The following is an 18060-nucleotide window of genomic DNA, read 5'->3' on the forward strand; positions in this document are numbered from 1 at the left end:
GACAAAGGTCAGACTAACAGAGCCACTGGATTAAAAGGAAGAATTTTTTTTTTTTACGCTGAGGGTGGTGAGCCCCTTGGCCCAGGTTGCCCAGAGAGGTGGTGGCTGCCCCATCCCTGGAAACATCCCAGGCCGGGTTGGATGGAGCTCTGAGCCACTTGGGCTAGTTGAAGATGCCCCTGCCCATGGCAGGGGGTTGGACTCGATGGCCTTTAAATGTCCCTTCCAACCGAAACCACTCCATGATTCCATGATTAAGGTGCTTTCTGCAATGCTTGTCTTTGACCAGTGACTCAGGGCTGCTGCTTTTCACGCCTGATAGCTAAATGGAGATGGTGGAGTAGAGCTGACTTGTGCTTCTCCATGCGGTGACCCTGCTGTTGTGGAAACGAAGCAGTAAAAGGTTTTTACTGGTGGGACTTTGCAGCCCGGCACAAATCCGACCCGTTAGGATTTCCCCGGATTAGGCTGAAACGAAGATTTGATGGGGGCTAAAGCAAGACCTAAGCAAAGTCTGGGTCGCGATCCGTGCCATTCTTCACGTTTCATGTCACCCTCATGGGGCTTTCATGCCATAGTTGATGGTATATCCGAGTCTGGGTCACCAGGAGGACCATTGTCTGCAGAGACATCGTCCTGGTGGTGCTGCTTGAAAGTCTACAGGCTTTAAGGTCTGCAAGCTCTAAGGTCTGCAAGCTCTAAGATCTTCAAGCTTTCAGGTCTACAAGATTTCAGGTCTACAAGCTTTCAGGTCTACAAGCTTTAAGCTGCCATGACTCCTCCTTTCTGGAACCACGTGGATCTTTGCTTTTGTGGGTCTGAGTCTGATTGCTGAGAGTTTGCGTGGTTTGACAAGTTTCCAGGTCCCCGCAGCAGAAGGAACATGGTATTCTTGCTCGGTTTGGACAGAAGCACTTGCTTCCCCAGAAGGATTTGCTGCCCGTAGTTAAGCTGTTCCCCAAATCTGAGCCAACTCTTCCCAGTTGGCTGGCGGGGAAGGAGGGTAACTCTTGAGCTACTGTTGGTTTTGTAGTCTGGGTGAATGTTGCAGCACTCCAACCTGCTCCAGGCAGCAACCTTCAGCTTCTTCCAGGGGTCCTTCTCCACCCCAGGCTCCAGGTTTCAGCAGGAAAACAGACAAAGGAGACCAGTTTTATTTATTGGCAAGACCAAGGATGAAATCTTGGCTCTACAAGCTGAGGTTCAGCACGTTGAGTCCAACCAGGATGGGGAGTCGCTCCTTGATCTGTCCCTCTTCCACCTCCTGGGACACGGACCCTCGCTGCAGAAGCAATCCCCTCCTTCAGCTGGTCCCAGGTTGGGCGGTGGCATCTTTGACTCTTGTCGCCCTCGAGACATCACAGCTTCAGGGAGAGGCACCTTCAGCAAACGTAAAATGACATGCTAATGTCACAACCTGTCATCTCCATGCTTTTGATGACAACACACATGTCGTGCTCACCTTGATGCTTCATCATTTCCACAATTATCGCAGCGTAGCCTTTGGCAGCTCCCTCACCATCATCACACTGAGCTTCCACAAGCTTCCAGGCAGGGTCTAGTCTAGGCACCATGTGCACCAGCTACTTCACCTCCTGGTCTTAGGACAAACTAGGACGGTGCATGCTGGAGATGCTTGGAGATGACTTTTTGTTCTGGAAAGCTTCTTTTAAATGCCCTCTCACCCCCAAAATCTCCTCTTGAAGGTGAAGGGACCCTACATTCCTGCTCTGTTCAACACAGGAGGTGTGGAGATGCCTGGTCCATCCTGACCATGGTTCTCAGTAGAGCTGGAGCAGATCTCCGCATCTCAACCATCAGTAACCTTGAGACCCAGAACCAAACGTGGGTCTGCAAAACGTCTTCCAATTATCAAAAGTGGAACAAAACATCACAGTTTGATGTCGGTGAATTTCAGCATCCCTCCCTCAGCACCTTTGTCCTCCGGAACGGGTTGTCTGGTGGAAGCCTGTCACCACTTCCCTGATTGTCTCCTGCTTGTGGCATGGTATTTCTTTCCAACACGAGCAAAACCTCCAGTTTTAGGGACACAGGTCAGCTAGCCTGGTCTTTTTTTAGTCTTGGCAGTCTACCTGCTGTGACCTGGGGGCAGCTTTTTGATCAGAACTTGCTAAAGTCACCCAAAAAATAACGAGTAGGACCTTAGCGGTGGCAGTGGAAGGGTGAGTTTTCATCTCCTGTAGGATGCAGAAGAGCAGAGGGGGTGTCCCAGGTGTTACGCTGCTGACCTGGAGGCTTGCAGCTCCTGGAGTTGCAGCTGGATGCGATCCTTGCCATCAATCTCGTTTGCAGCTTCACTGCTAAGAGCTGATTGCGACGATAACGAAGCCAAGCCTGACTCATCAGTACCCGAGTGAGGAGCCATGCCACCCACGGCGTGCCGACAGCGGTCTTACTCCTGATGTGGTTCAACTGGTGGGGTGGATTTGAAGCTTTCCAGTCGATCTGGATCCTGCCGCTTTGCCTGGCGTTTTTGGTCCACGCGTGGATTGTGTGTCAGCGAGACCCGAGGTTTTAATCCGTTTATCTCGAGAGGAGGAGGTGGCAGCCAAAGGCAACTTGCTCGAATGATTACGAGGTGTTAATGTATGTCAAGTCAGCATGTGTATTTGAGAGCAAACCCTGTCGAGCTGTTTCATCCCACCGGCCTCATGGGCTGTCCCTGCTCCTGGGCATGTTTTGGAGCTCCGGTTTCAAAGTCAGACTGGGATAGAAAGCGCAGAAGGCATTGCTGCGTTAAGACAGGGGTCATACTGTACCGCCTGCGGCACGAAATACCAAATTGGGAGCAGAATCTCCCTCCTTGGGTATTTCCTCCGAGTTTTGAAGCCAGCTGTGAATAACCTCCATTCACCTGTGAGCTCGCGCATCCCTCACCGCCTGCATCCAGCTGGCAGGGCCAGAAAATTAAAAGCCGCGGAATTCCGCGGCCGCTTCAACAGCCTTTGCCGTGTTTGGAAGAACCTTCGCACCAACTGATCGGAGAGCGTCTGAAATTCCAGCAGCTGCGCCTTGGCCAAGGAGCAGCTGACGTCATTACTGGGAATTTACGGTCGGCTCGTTTTCTGGTAACTGGCTGGCCAGATGCTGGCGGTGCTGCCCTGGGCTCCTCGGATCTTCCAGTCAGGTGAGAATGAGAAGAGACGGAGATTTTGGGAGCCAGCGCCCGCAGGAAACTTCATCCTCCTCTTGCTCCCAGATTCCCGTTGCCTTTAGCAAGGCAGGTTTGCCCTGGGATGCAAGGAGACATGCTGGGTGCCCTTAATTGCAAGTGTTTTGAAAAATATGGAGCCAGAAGGAAGAGCTGATCATCAGGTGAATTTTTTTTTTTCCTTTTTTGGAGGGGAAGGGGGTGTACAGCAGGTACCAAACTTCTGGAATCCGTTGCGGTGGGCCGCTGTGGAGGCCGTGGTGTTGCTGCGGGTTCAGGAAGGGATTAAACAAATTTTTGAGGGTGGCAGAGCCCTGGCACAGGCTGCCCAGAGTGGTTCTGGAGTCTCCTTCTCTGGAGATCTTCAAAACCCACCTTGATGTGTTCCTGTGCAACTTGCTCTGGGTGACCCTGCTTGGGCAGGGATGTTGGACGAGGTGATCTCTAGAGGTCTCTTCCAACCCCCTGCGATTCTGCGAAATTCAAGGCAACTGGTCCATAAACATCTCTGAAGTGGGTGCCTTGGAGGACACCTCGCTGCTGTCACCCCTAACATAGGGACTGGGTGCTGGTGGGCACGAGGGCATGGACCGCAGGCAACAACCAGAGTCATGAGCTCTCCATAAATAGCATCTCTTGCTGCCATGGTTTGAAGCAGAGTACTGGGCTGGAGACACCATTGCTTTGACCCAGGAGGACATTTCTTACCTTGCAGATCTTTCCAAAAGGTCCATGACGTAGGGCAAATGGACAGATCTTGCGTAGGGAAGCTAAGGTGGTCCTGAAGTCTTTGGTTCCTGGGGAACCCTGGAGAAAAGGAGAGTCTCCTTTCAGCTCCAAGAGCACTAGGGATTTGCAGAGATGACATAGTCCTTGAAGGTTCTCCAGGCTATGGTTGGGCAGGGATGCTGCCACCGGAAGAGAAACCTCTTTGCCGTGAGGGTCTTTGATCACAAGAACTTGCCTGAAGGAGACCTTCCTTGAAGTCTTCTCCCAACATCCATTGGCTTTCTCTTCTGTAAAGGTTAGATATGACCTCTTTCAGCAGCGGGGTTCTTCGTTAGGAAGCTTCCTGAGCATTAATTCCCTTCTAGCCAGGGCGTTGCCCGTTGGGGAGGAGATTCTAGAGCCTCGGACCTGGGTATGGCACCGGGCATCAGAGTTGACGCCTTTCTCTTGAGAAGACACTGGGCGTCGTGGAGGAGGAGGTGCACTCATTCGCGCGCGCGCGTGCTCGAGAGGAAAAAGGGGATTAAGCAATTCAACACAGCCATAATTTCAGGGCTCGGCAGTCTCATTAAAATGAGCTTTGACAGAAGCTTAATTTTACTGCCTCTTGCTTGAATAAAAATTTTGAGGTCTATCCTATTAAGAAGATTTGTTTCTTTTCGTTTTCTTCTTCTTCTGAAGCCAACATCTGATCTGAATTTTATTAACAACAGCCTCTTAATGTGCACATCGGGGGAGGTTTAATGCTGTTTCTTCGAGAACTGCTCAAAATGAAGTTATTTCTCCAGATGTTTGCTGTTACGTTCCGATGCGGAGCAAATGTCTAATAATTTGCTCGGTGCTCGTCTGTTTTCTGAACGAGCCTCATTATTTGCACATTCCCACAGTGACGGACTGTTAAGGCAAAAAAAATAAAAGAAAATTTAAAAAAAGACCTTTTCTGTGCTCGTTGAGCAAATTTTGGCAACGAGTACGAACAATATTGGAAAGCATTGCCCTCAGACAAAGACTCGTAGGTGGTCGCGTGCCTCGTTGGGAGGTGTTGGAGGGTCTCTCGGTGTGGATTTCAGGCTGCTGGGCAAGCATGGAGCCAAAGGGAACGTGGAGCAAGGGTGGGTTTGCTCCTCTAGGAGTGGCTTTAAGCTGGTGATAGTCCAAAAAGCAGCGTGTAAATGCCGTCCTGCACCTTCAGGTGCTTTTTCCCATGTTTCTCCAACGAGTGCGCTCAGGTAAGGTGTCTCTTGGAATAGGTTGGTAGCTGTTGGTGCTGGGACCTTCTCCGTCTTCTGGGAGCGAGGGCTGTGCTGGCTCAGACGTGACGTCTACAATGTGGTAGATGAAAATGGGGCCAAAAGGGCTTTTCTGGGGTTGGCTCTGACCACCTGAGACGAGCAAGGGCGATGCTCCAGGCATGAGGAACAGCTGCACTTGGAAAGGACCACGGGTGGGACAAAGCCATCAGATGTTGAAGGTGTGTCCAGGCAGGTCTACAGCCGGTCTTCACAAATGAGCAGAGTTTAAGGGAGAAGGTGGTGTTCGCAAGGTTTGTAATGAAGCTGGAGACCACAGGCATGGAGGGCTTGGTCATCCTCTGCTAAAGAGCCGATTCATGACTCCAAGCTTGATGCGAGGAGGTGGGAGTAGGTCCCAAGCGCAGAGCCCAGACTGGTGGGGACCAGGAGCCTTTCTCTGTGGATGCATCTTCGTTAACCCTAAAGTGAAGGAGAGTTTAATGAGGGCACGCGCGCGTCGCAGTCACCGTTGGTAACTCCTTGTTCACTGTTACTGTATTGCAGTTCGTCGCCTTCCGGAGTGTTTGAGAAAGAATATGACATTTATCGGGATTACAGTGCGGAAGGTCAACTCCTCCACTACAGGTAGCCAAAATTTCCCTCCGGTCTCGGGGTCGGGGTCTGCAAGGTGGCCTCGGGGGTGAGGTGGGGGTGTGGGACAACCCGCATGCTGCCAGCCGACCCGCGGGAATGGGGCAGCGAATGAGAGTGGTGTTTTCTTTGTGCTCTTCTGGTCCTTCTCCCCATCCCCTTCCCTTCACGTGCTGTGGTTTTTAGCTTTACTACCACCCTTAAATAAATCTTAAGATATATTTTGGTGGTTCTTTGGAGCAAGGACCTTCCATCCTCTCTATGCGGTGGTCCTCGTTTGAGTGGCTCCTACCCGTGACCAGAAACTGGAGAGCAGGACAGGAGGAGCACTGGGGATGGGGTGACACCTCCGGGTGAGCTCCCTGTCTACGGGGTTTCATTAGGCTCCATCATCAGGACAGAACTCACCCGGTGCTGCTGATGGACCCCAACGCTTGCCATCACGGTGGGGCGGTGGCTTCAACATCTTCCCACACTGGAACCAGTTTCTCACCTCTTCCCGAGGATTTTTTGCATCGAATATAAGCAGATTTGTGTGGGTCTGGATTTAATCCATCACCACAGCGAGCCCAGGTGATTTGGTTCGCTGTCTCCGTAGGGCCCTGGAGGTGGGAAAGCCTCCTGAGACATGAACCACCTCTTCCAGCCTGTGGGTCCAACTGCTTTCAGAGTCTGTTTGTAAGACGGATATGAGCTTTCTCTTGCTCGGCTCAGGATTTCAGGTGCTGAACCCAACCGCCGCCTCCAGCTTTCATGGGTTTATGTTGCTAGAAAATAGTACGGTGTCGTGTTTGTCTTCGTTACAGCTCAAAAGGCCCCTCTTTGAGTTTGCACAAGTGCTTCGGGTGTACAAACGCCGTCACTTCTCACGAGTGCTGAGATGGTCCGATGCCTTGGACTTGGGCAAAAAATGAGTATGTCTGAGTAGGTGATCAGAGGTGGGGGTCGATTGTGTGTTGGGCTCCTGGAGCCTGGCCCCGCGCCTCCATCGCTGCTTTCAAAACAAGCTTTTTGCCCTCAAAACCCAAAGTACTGTGAGCAGGGATGGATTTAGGCGGGGACTGAGAAGTTGCTCTTGATACAGCCCAGATGGCTCCTTGGCCACTCTTTCTTGGTGGCCAAAGGAAGCATCTTAGCTGAGCCACCTTGTCCTTCCCCGGAGCATTTGGGAGATGTCCCCCTTGGTCACCACCTGCCAGGATGGAGGTGGTGGTGGGTCTCTGGGACCTCCCCACGGACCCAGACAGACTTATCTTGCCCTGATCCCATCCCAGCCTGTGCAGGTAGGGTTTTTGGTACCTGCTGGCATCATCCAGATCAAATCAGGTGGGAAGAGGGAGGATAAACACCTGCACTGGATGCTTTTACCAATACAGACCTGCAAAGAATTGGTGGCCTGAAGCCTTTGTCCATAACACCACGTTCATCCCAAGTCCTACCTTTAAGACAACGGGTCTATAGACCGCGGTCAGATTTTGGGGGGTTTTGGGGTTGATGCCTGCCTGCTTGCTCTGGGCTTTGACAAATACCCCCAGTTTCTGTGCTTTTTCTGGAGGTGCAGGTGAGTTGAAGCACCTCAAGCTCTTGCTTTGCTTCCCATGCTGGCAGTGGGGACCGGGAGGGCGCGACACTCTGCCTTCCCTTCCCTACTGCTCTGACGATGGCACGGGCTGGCCAACTGGTCCACGGTGGCACGGTTTGCAACAGTCTCCATCCCGGTTCGAGACAGGCGCGAGCGGAAAATCACCCAACGGCGTTGGCCGCGCGCCACCCTGCCTGCCCCGTAATTCCCTGCTGCTGCAGTAGCCTCCCAGGAGCGTCAGGATTAATTGCCGCTTAGGCAAGAGGAGGCAAAAAAAACGAGCTTTCGAGGAGGGCAAACAAATAGGAGCGTTATCTGGTGTTTATATCCCCACCAGCAGAACGCTCTCCTTGAGCGTCGGGGGAGCTCCGAGGGACCTAGCCCATGGACAGTGTTCCTCCGAAGCATCCCTTCGGCATGCAGGATGGATGCAATTCCCTGGCTGTAGGCAGGAGAAGGGAGGAAGAGGGGAAGGGAGTGTGATTTGGCAGGTCTGGCTCCGCTGTTTGGTTGGGAAATGGGCTTTGCAGGTGCCTCCTCCGCTCAAGCGCACTTGGGCCGGCAGCGGGAGCTGAGCCTGCACCCAGGGCCGCAGCCGAGAGAGATTTACTGGTGATGGGGACACAGAATGACGACGGGGACACGGAGCGGTGACGGGGACACGGAGCGGTGACAGGGACACGCCACTCTCTATCCTTTTCAGGGTTTTCTGCATTTTTTTCCGCAAACGGGGTTAGCGATTCGGCACCGATGGGTTCTGACCCACCGCCAGCTGGGTGGCGGTGCCGGATACGAGCCGCAATCAGAGACGATGGGACGAGCTTTTGGGGACAACGGTCCCCCACCCGCCAGCTGGCTGATGCCCGCGGCCGCCCAAGCAATTAAAAGATTAAATTTCACCGCGGTTAGCGCACGTGACCTGTTTGCATCAGCATCTGCTTTGCTGCAGGAGAGGCCTCCGTCTTCCCGACCCCAACTCTACCCCCCATAAAAACCCACGGACGGCCCTCGCCGCCCTTCCCCCCCAGTCACATCCAGCCAGGAAGCTAATTAGCAGCTTTGCTTAATTAGCTGAGAGTGGACTTCCTTCTGGAAGAACGGGTCTCAAGTGCCCTCTGTCTGGGGGCTGCCGAGCGAGATGGAGCCAGCACAAGCCTGGGGTGGGGTTTGTTTTTTTTTTTAACCGTGTGAGTGCCACCTTCACGCTGCCCTGGCACTCGTTAGAGCTGAAATCAAAGCGCGTCTCATCACGGCAGGGATGATTTCTTATTAACGGGGTTGATTTTGCGGAGAAGGGTGCGTGGCACGTTGTGAAAATCACCCCGCGTAAAGGCATCTTGCTTTCAGTTTCTCCCAAGCTTCGCTGGCAGCTTTTCCTTGGGTGGACCAACGCTGGGCAGATCCCAGAGGGTGGAAAGGGTGTTTCTTGGGGGGGGCGATGGTGGGCAGCACCAATGGCGCAGGGGAGGCCACTTGGAAGCCCAACGTGGGTGTCTACCTCTGGATGGCTGGTGGGCAGCACCCATGGCACAGGGAAGGCCACCTGGAAGCCCAACACGGGTGTCTACCTCTGGGTGACTCAGAGGGGTGCACGCGTGGTCCCTCATGCGAATGGCAGGACCCTTGAGGTACCTCTGCCAAGACCTGGGTGGTGGGACCACAGTCCAAACACCTCATTCTGATGCTCAAGGGCAGGTTTTCGGGAAAGGCTGGTGCTCCAGCACCCTTGGCCGGGTTGCAAAGGGATGGGAGGATCTCTCGTCTTCCCCCGTGCTTCCCACGGGTTCATGCCAGCGCTGAGGTGGCGATTGCGAAACGGGTTGGCACCCAACCAGAGCTTTGAAGTCACCGGCACGGAGCGTGGTGCGGGGTGAGCCCTCGGGTGCTTCCACTGGAGCAACGCTGCCCCAGATCCTCCAGATCCAGCCACTTACAAACGCCATTCGTGAAGTGATGCTGGAGGCTTCACAGTTGGGTGGGCAATCAGATCTCCAGCCCAACAGCCTTCTCAGGTCCTTCCAACCCTCTCCTCCCCCTCAAGTCTTGCCTTAGTCCCACGGGTTTTTCTCAAAGCCACATGTTGCCTCCTTTGAAGGCCAAGATAAGAGTTGGGCAGTGTGCCTGGTAGAGGATGGAGTTACGCAATGCGTCTGTAGGTCTCTGGTGGCTGAGGAAGCTTGGTGAGACCTAGGCTGTGACTTGCATCCTTCTGGGCATGTGTCCACTCATTTCCATCACTTCCTCCCCTCCCGCTGGGAAGGGAGAAGCTGGAGGACTTACAGGTGTTTGGACAAAGTGTGGGAGCAGGGTGGCTCATGAGATGTCCTCGCGTGAAGGCTGGGTGCAAGCAGGCGGAGAGGCAAGAAGGTTGGCTGATGAGGTCCTGCGGGGTTCATCTGGGAGACCACCCTCATCCACGGCACTGTCTTCCCCAAGTGCAGCTTTGGGGTTCAGCCGCCTGGGTCCCCCCAGGAGCTGCAGCAGCAGCATCCTCAGGAGCAGGCAAGGATTTTTCCGCTTCCTTGACAGCGCTGGCTGGGTGCTCCCAGCCAACAATCGCTCTGAGAGATTTTCTAATATAATGAAGATTAGTGGGTGTCATTAAGAGGATGACGTCTTGCTCCGTCTGTCTGGAAGGCATTTGTAGGAAAGCCCTTGCAGCCAAATCCCATTGAGACAGGCAATTATGATTACGGGTCTTAACCCTTTCCTCTTTATTCCTTCTGCTTTGTGGTCCCTGGAGCCCAGTTGCTAAACGTCCTCATTTTTCCTCCCATGGTTCTTGAACTCTTTGCTAATCCGTGCGGTGGTTTTTTTTCAAAAAAGTCTGTTTGTTTGTGGGACAGATCCCAGGTCTCTGTCATCATCCCGTGCTTGTGTTGGCCAGTCAATGGATGGAGGGTCCAAGGCTGCTAGAGCTGGTCTTCAGATCCGAGACCTTCAACTTGCTCCTCTGAATCTGTCTCCTCTCCCAGCACACGGGTGCTCTACTCTTGTGACCCTCCTTGTTCCATACTGGTGGATGTTGTGTACCGTGTGCAGGTGGTCAGGGCTTTGTGGCCACCAGGAAGACGCTGGAGCTTCATGGTGGAGGGAAACGGAGCGTGCCAGACATGGAGCCCAGCAGCAAAGCGTTAATGACCTCCTTCTCCCCTGCTGCTCGTTGGGAAACGGGAGGCAGATGCCAAAGCAGAGGTGATCAGCAGACTGTTCTCCAGCAGTGGACAGATGTCCAACCCATGAGCAGGGAGGAGCGGATCCTGTTTCTGCCGGGAGCATGTCAGGAGAGCGGGACAGCAACTGCTTCGTCTTCTCTGTAGTGCTCTTGACGTGGTCTTCCTCAATTCATCCTGGACCTCCCCAGCCAGGAGAGTTTAAAGAGGTCTTTGATCTTCTCATGGTTTTCAACATCTCGTGGTCAACAGGAGTCACTTCATAGCTGACTGTCTAACAAAGCAAGTACGGAGGTGAGGAGAGAACTGGGGTCGGCTTCCAAAAGACCTGTCACCATCTCTCTGGTAGCTCCACAGAGCCTCATGTGTGGCCCATCAGGCACCTGAAGTTTAGGAGCTGGTTGTGTGTCTGTCCTGGGCGACCTCTGTTTGGAGATATGGCTGCAGTTTGCCAACTTTCTACGGTTCTCTTCATCTCTTGGCTCTCACACGGGTTGTGTGCTTCAGGTATTGCTAGATTCGTTCTCCAGAGTGTTCCATGTCCAACTTTTGCACCCACCACGTTCAGCCCTTCTCCAGCTGGGCGCAGACTAGCTGGTTGTTGGTGCTGTAGGGCCTTCACATGGATGTAGAGAATGGGTTTAATTTGCCCTGTTGGCAATGAGGTTTATGAGAAGCCAGGTACCAAATTTGGGATGTTTGTAGGAGCTTGGAAGAAGCCTGGGACAGAGGTGAGGAGCCACCACACCAGACTTTGAACGCAGTTCCTTCCAACTGGCCACGCACTGGGTACGTGGGAACAAATACATCCATGACACTGGGTGGATGAAGGTCTCCAACCCCTTCTGGTTGCAACCTCTGAATTCATCCAAGCTTCCTGATGAAGCCCGTACCCCGGAGCCATCCTGAGGACGGGAGCTCAGCATGTCCGGGCTGAAGCTTCCTTCACTGCTGGTGTCAATCTTAGCCAAAGCGGCTGCGAGGCCACATTCCTCTTCCAACCATGACGAAGATGTATCTCAAGTGTGCCGACAGACATTTGCCGGCCGAGGAGACACCTGCCCAGCAGAAGCGGCGTGGTGGCCGTCCCAGCTGTCCCGTGCGGCGACACGTGCTGCTGCCAGCTGCTCGGTTTGTCCGCCGCCTCGTTCTGCTCAGGCTTCATCTTTCACAATTGTGAGTTAAGACCACAGCTTACAGCTTCTCTGCGAATAAATGTGCCTGTTCCTGATATTTAAAGGTAAATCTGCTGCCTGGTTTCTTCAGAAGTAATGAGGAGGCGTGGACCTAATACCCTGCTGATTCCCTGGAGAACCATGAGATTAATGCCGTCTTTTGGAGCAAAATTGAAGAGTGGTTTGGAGGGTTCATCACTGTTCTCGGATGTACCACTGTGGTGTGACCTCCTGGGCTGGGACCTGTGCCCCGAGTCCAAGTCTCCGTGGGGCAGAAGGGAGGCAAATCCAGTCTCTTCTCCCCACGCAGCTAAAGCTTAAAGTCCATCTGTCTGATGGCTTCATTTTTGAGGAGCTGGAGCGTCCTTCTGGAATGTAACTTGGAGCCTGGGTGACGGAGTTGGGAGCAGTTTCCTCCACGCTCTTTGCTGCAACCTTGCATTTTTTCCATGCTCAGCCAAACACCCAACTGTGGTCTTGCTTTGAAAAGTGAACCACCGTCTTCATCCTCAGCGTGAGCCGGGTCACTTATCTCAAATGCACGTGTGTAGTGCCCACGTGATGGAGCTGTAGTGTCCCTCTAAGCCAAGAGCAACCCTTCCTGCTGGCAGGCTCCCAGCAAACAGCCGAGCTCCAGCTGCCAGGACCTGTTCTTCAAAGCCAATGTTCTGCTGATGGCAGTATCTGGTGGCTCGCACACAAACCAGGGCAGCAGGTCTAGCTTGGCTCCGTGGCCAAAAGCTCTTCTCTAAGAGAAGAAGCTGCTCCATCAGCCTTACCGCAACCGTGGTAGCAATCAGCAGCTTCAAAGTCACCCGTCTCCTGGGCTTGCTCTCCATGGGTGGAGGTGAGCCTAGGGGAGGAATGGTCGGGCACGTTGCCCCATCGCCCGGCGTCTGGGCTTGGAGATTGGTCTTGTCGTAGTCCTTGATAGGTGGCCCGTCGCGTCCCGGTAGCTGATTCAAAGACACAGGAGAGGTCTTATGGGGCGGAAGAGCTGGGGGAGGTTACACCAGGCTGCAAACTGAGCCCTGGGGCTGTTCGTAACAGGGACGAATGATTCAGGTTGGAAATACCAAGAGGACGAAGGGCTTCGGCTTAGCGAACAACGGGGAGGGCTGAGCGCCGGGGCGTGTGAAATCTGCTGGGGTTCGGCAAGAGCTAAAAATCGGCATTGTAGGAACTTGTTGTCATGCTTACAGAGACCCAAAGAAAGCAGATCCCCTATTGATCGGCTATTTAAGGAAATGTCACTTCTGGTCTCTTTGTATTTTGCAGCTAATTCCGCTTAATGATAAAGGCTTCTCTGTGCTCCCTTCTCCACGTTCCCTCCTCCCTCTCAACAGAAAAGAAAAATCTCGTCTTGTTTCAGTGACATTTGGGTTTCGGAAAACAGGCTATTTTGGGTGATCGATTTAATCGTACATCTGAGATGGGGAGAACAGCCCTGGTTGCCTCCCGGGGATCTGGCGTTTGGCTTCCCGTGGGCGTCCATCCATGCTGTGCCTGCCAGGACGGGTCGCGTTGTGGACCTGCCACCTTGGCAGACCCTGGTCTTATGCGTCTTCCTGGTCAGTTCCTAACGAGACTGATCCCGGAGGGCTCGCTGGAGACCCCCTGGCCACCACGGCTTGTCCCTGTATGGCTTGAGAGCTTGGTGATCACAAAGTGGGTGCTGTGGGGAGATGTAGCAGGTAACCAAAGCTAATGCAGACCTTCAGCAAGGTCAACCTGGCCTTCAGGAACAAGCCACCAGCCCACGGTTCACCGGGAACAGCCATCCGAGCTCATTTCAGCATTTGCTTATTAGCTAGAGCCCACAAAACCCCTTCGATATGGATTCTTGGCCCCCCAGCATAGGGTCTACAGGGTGGGCTGCAGACCTGTCCACCACACCGTGCTCCGCTCAACATGATGTTCATAAACTGCTGCTATTTCACCGGAAAACAGTGGTTTTCGTCGTCTCGACGGTGGCTCAGAGCCTTGCTTTTCCCCTCGCTGCTGCAGAAAGGGTGGCTGAAAAATCCCGTGCTATTGAATGGGATGGGGGGGGACGGGGAGGAGAAAGCTCGTTATCTCTCTCTTGTCTTGATTCAGCTTCCGCTGCTGCTAATTAGAGCGGATGGCATGGGAGCAGCTTTTCCGAGAGAGGAGGAGTTAGCAGCAGCGCTCGGGCGGCCAACGTGGGAGATATTTCACGTAGAGATGTGGTGTGGCAGCCCTGAAGCTAAAAGCGATCTGATAGCGCCGTCCAGGGAAAAGGGATGGGACAATCCCTGGACGTTGTAGCCTTCTCCTTTCGTTGGAAAAAAATTAAGATTGGGGAAAAAAAAAAAAAAAGGTATTTTTACAGGGTGGCTTTTGCTTGCCTTGGTCACAAGTGCCAATCCTTCGGTTATATTTTAGTTGGAGAATGAAATTATCGTGTGCGAGGAGCCTGGTGAGACCTTGGACACCCTTCAAGCCAGGCTTTGCAATCAACAGCGATGGGCTGAAGGTTGGGTTTCAGCCTTCCCATCACTCTGAATTCCCCCCAGCAAGACCAAGCCTGATATTCGGCTTCCAGGACGCCCCATGGCTCATCTTGTATCCATCAAAAGGTCCCTCGTGGTCCCACCGCTGGTGTTTAGCAGGAGACAGAAAAAAGAGGGCAGCAGTGACGCCATCCGGTTGGTGGTAACGCTGCACCTTCTCCATGGTTTCTCCACGGATGGGGTGATCCAAGTCCCAGATCATCCTGGGAAGAGGTTGGCAGGTCGCGGAGCTGGTCTCCTGCCACGCAGCTGCATCCAGAGCTGTCAACTCCCCCATTGTCCCCCCAGGAGCGGTGGGTGACATCTGACGCCCATGAATACAGGCAGCGAGATCAGTCCATCTCCTCCTGATCCCGACAAGCATAAAACCTGTTCAAATTGCAGTTCCTCTTGGTTTTCCCCATCGGGGAGATGCGTCAGCCCATCCCAACCAAAGCTAAGGAGGACGAGAGAGGGAGACCAGCGGGCGCAGTAATTGAAGGCAAAGAGGAGAGCATGGAGAACCTCCAAGGAAGAGGTTGGAACAAGATGATCTTTAAGGTCGCTTCCAACCCAAACCATTCTGTGATTCTATGATGAGAAACGGCTGACAAAACGAAAGCCCGAGGGTGCTCCCTGCTGTGCCTGGATGGTTTTACACCGGCTTTGAGGACCTGGTGCAGCCCAAGAAGGAGAGCTCAGCCCAAGCCATGGCTCATCTCTGTGTCCTGCCCCATCCAGACCATTGTCAGGACGTGGCCCAGCTTGGATTTGACCACGGAAACCTTCCTTTCACCAGGGTTCAACCAGTTTAGCCTCACCAAGGTCCATGCAGAGGTTGGGAACTTGGGCCCGGCGCTCCCACTTCTCTCCAAATAACGATTTGATTGCCCGAACGATGCGGATTTCACCTCGCTCGCGCTGGGTTCTGCAGGAATGGCGTTCGACCGTGTCTGCGGGGTTCTGAAAAAAAAAAACGAAGACCAAGGAGGACGTGAGCTTTCCAGGCGTGTAGATAAAGATGGGAAAAAGAGATTGGAAGTGTAGAAGAAGGGCTGGAGAGGCTGCGGCGGGGTTGCGGGCGCCATGAATCTCGTAAAAGCTGTAAGCAAGGAGCGCTTGAGCAGGAATTTAAAATTTCAGGTAGAACCTAAGCTCCGGGATATTTATATACTCTGTAAGCGTGTAATTCTGGACGTACAAATTTTTTGGGGGGACGGGAATGCTTGCGGATGAAGAGCAATGAACTCTTAGGGACGGGGTGGGGGGGGATTTTAGCCTGTCGGCCTATCCCCCGATTTAGTTCTAAATTAGTAAAAAAAAAATTGAGTTTTCCGGTGCCTTTTGCGTGATTGTAGAGGCTGGATGGCTGTCCTAAGGATAGTTTCCTAGCTGGAAAATTTAGAAGGGATCATTGGAGGCTTCCATTTGGATCCCGGACATCTTCTAGGCTTGCTGCGGAGAGCAGGCAGGCTCTTTTTCCCGGCTCCCCCCCTTCGCCTGCATTTATAGGAAGATATTTGTGTTTGGGGGGCGGGGAGCGGCGTGGGGCAGCGCGCCAGGTACCGGGAGCGTTTGGTTTTTTTTGCCGTCGGCTCATCGCTGACCCCGGAGCATCGCAGCGGGATGCGCTCGGCGCGGCAGCCGGTGGTACCCAACTGGGAGGAGGAGAGCGGGGCTGAGCCGCATCCCGCATCCCTCATCCCCATCCCCAGGGAATTGACGTGGTTCCAGTTGAGCACCAGATCCTGGGAGGGCCGGGGGGGGAACTTAAAGCTCCGGAGGGCGGTGGAAAGGCACGGGGGAGGAGATGCGCCCGGCTCCCGCGGCCCGGGGAGGAAGGTGAGGAAGAGCGAGGGCACGGGGATGGCTGGGTACGACACGGGGATGGCTGGGTACGACCCGGGGATGGTTCTTGGGGACATGGCAGGGCGGTGGCGGGGTGCCCAGGGATCCCGTGCTTTTCCAGTGTCTGCGAGCCTTCAGAGGACGTTGGAAACCAATATATTTGAATTAATGATTCAAACGAAGGGCTTTTTTCCTTCCCCCCCTGGAAGGGGGAAACCCGTTTAATCCTGGCGCTGAATTATAGTCTTCATCTGCGAAGCCCAAATCGCCCCGGGACAAGCAAACGTATCTGGAAAAAAATGGGAGTATTTGGGTAGGTTTTGTGAATATTCTTGCTTTTAAATCCCCTTTGGAGAAGCGTTGCGGTATCATTCCTTTAAAAGCCAGAACGACGCCGTTAAAATAATTGCAGTTAAGCCCAGCTGTGACCCGTGCTTTTATTCACTGCTCCTGCCTTGATTTAATGTCGCTGCCAATCGACGACGTTAAAGGCGTCGCGGCAGAAAGCACGAGCGTAGGGAATAATTTCGCTTGCCGTGAGTGTTTTTAAAGCAAATAGAGCCGGGGATGGTTTTGATTATTGCAAGGCATCGAAATAATTCTCATTTAAATGTCAGGGATGGTGTCGCCGCCCGCCCGCCGCAGGGACACGGCGCAGGGGGAGGATTTCTTGCGTTTCTCCAGCAGGAGCAACCGGAATTCAAGCAATTCCTGGGCGAGGGAGGTGGGGGAGCGTGCAGGGAGCGGAGATTTCTCCTCTCACCTCCTCCGTTGACTTTCCGAAGGCTGGAAGAAGGTCGGGGGAAGGGGTATTTGAGCGGGGAGGGAGGATTTAAGAGCTTAAGGCGCTCGAGTGCTTTGGGGGAAAAAAAAAAATAAAAATCCACCCCTTAAATAAATGCCGCGGTTCAGTCGGCGGAAATTATGCAAATTTGCAAAGAAATTGATTTCGCCGATAGAAGATTAGAGGGATTTGGGAAGCAGCTTGTCGTGGAAATGTACTCGGAGTCGTAAGTCAAACCTTGCCTTCCCCACGAGGAGAAAATAGCCAGGGCAACCCGGTGCCCAGCCGGAGAGAGCAGAAATACTTTGAATTTCTGGAGGATCTCCCGTGCCAGGAGGGTGCCAAGCCTCGGCGGGGCTCGCCCTCCCTTGCAGCGTCGCTTTTCGTGTATTGGAGTGACGGAGCAATCCGTGGCTGCGGCGATTTGGCCGCAAATGCTCCTTTTCGCAGGCAGAAAATTCAATTTAGTCTGTAGCGATGCGTTCTAGCGTTCAGCAATAATCCAGGGCGGCACGATGGAGGCTTTCAGGTTTATCGGTGGCTGTTACTTAATATTTTGATTGAAAGCTCTACCTTGGCTAGATGATTGGACGGGCAGGGCTGCTCCGCGGGGATTTTTATCTGTAGCCGCTTGTTGCCAGATGCAGGCTGCTGGCCGAAATATTAATGCAAGTGGCGAATCCGGGAATTAATGAGGTGCTTTCACCTGGTTTGAGTTAAAGCACCTGGACTTAGGACGGATTCGTGTCCCTACGGGGACGGTGGAAGAGCGGAAGCGTGGTTCTCTGCGGAGCATCACTTGGTGCTCATCTCTTCGTGCTGGTGTCCCCTCCTTTTAGCTGAAGAGGTAGAGGAACGCCAGCAGGTTGATCTCCCCTAGCTTTGGAGATGTTTTGCTCTTTCACAAATAACTGCCGATTCAGGAGAGCGGCCTTTGCGGTCCCCCCGCTGTCACCTTGGTGCACCTGAGGGGCTTTGGGGACACCTTCTGCGTGACCCTGCTCTGCGAGAGGTCCCCAGCAGAAGAAGCAGGAGGAGATGGGCCTTGATGACACCAAGGTGACACACTGATGGCAGCTTGTGCCGCTCCGGCAGCGTCGCTTTGCCGAGTATTGTCGGGGCTTTCCAAGGTTGCTGATATTTTTAGGGTGGTGACTGTTAATCACGCCTTGGGGGACGTTTGGCGTTACAGCCTTTAATG

At 53.5% G+C, this 18060-nt stretch overlaps 1 protein-coding gene across 6 annotated transcripts in view; it reads left to right on the plus strand.

The window, feature by feature from the left end:
* ARHGAP39 (Rho GTPase activating protein 39) overlaps nucleotides 1-18060 on the plus strand; it is a 166438-nt gene that overhangs the window by 118603 nt on the left and 29775 nt on the right. For 4 of the 6 annotated variants that reach the window (XM_074578027.1, XM_074578026.1, XM_074578025.1 and 1 more), the window contains exon 3: nucleotides 5698-5778. The exons of the other annotated variants lie outside the window; for them this stretch is intronic. In XM_074578027.1, the coding sequence (XP_074434128.1) occupies nucleotides 5698-5778 (81 nt within the window). The remainder of the gene's footprint in view (nucleotides 1-5697; nucleotides 5779-18060) is intronic. 6 annotated transcript variants of the gene reach the window in all.

Source organism: Larus michahellis, chromosome 2 (assembly GCF_964199755.1).
Source record: "Larus michahellis chromosome 2, bLarMic1.1, whole genome shotgun sequence".
Taxonomy (NCBI): domain Eukaryota; kingdom Metazoa; phylum Chordata; class Aves; order Charadriiformes; family Laridae; genus Larus; species Larus michahellis.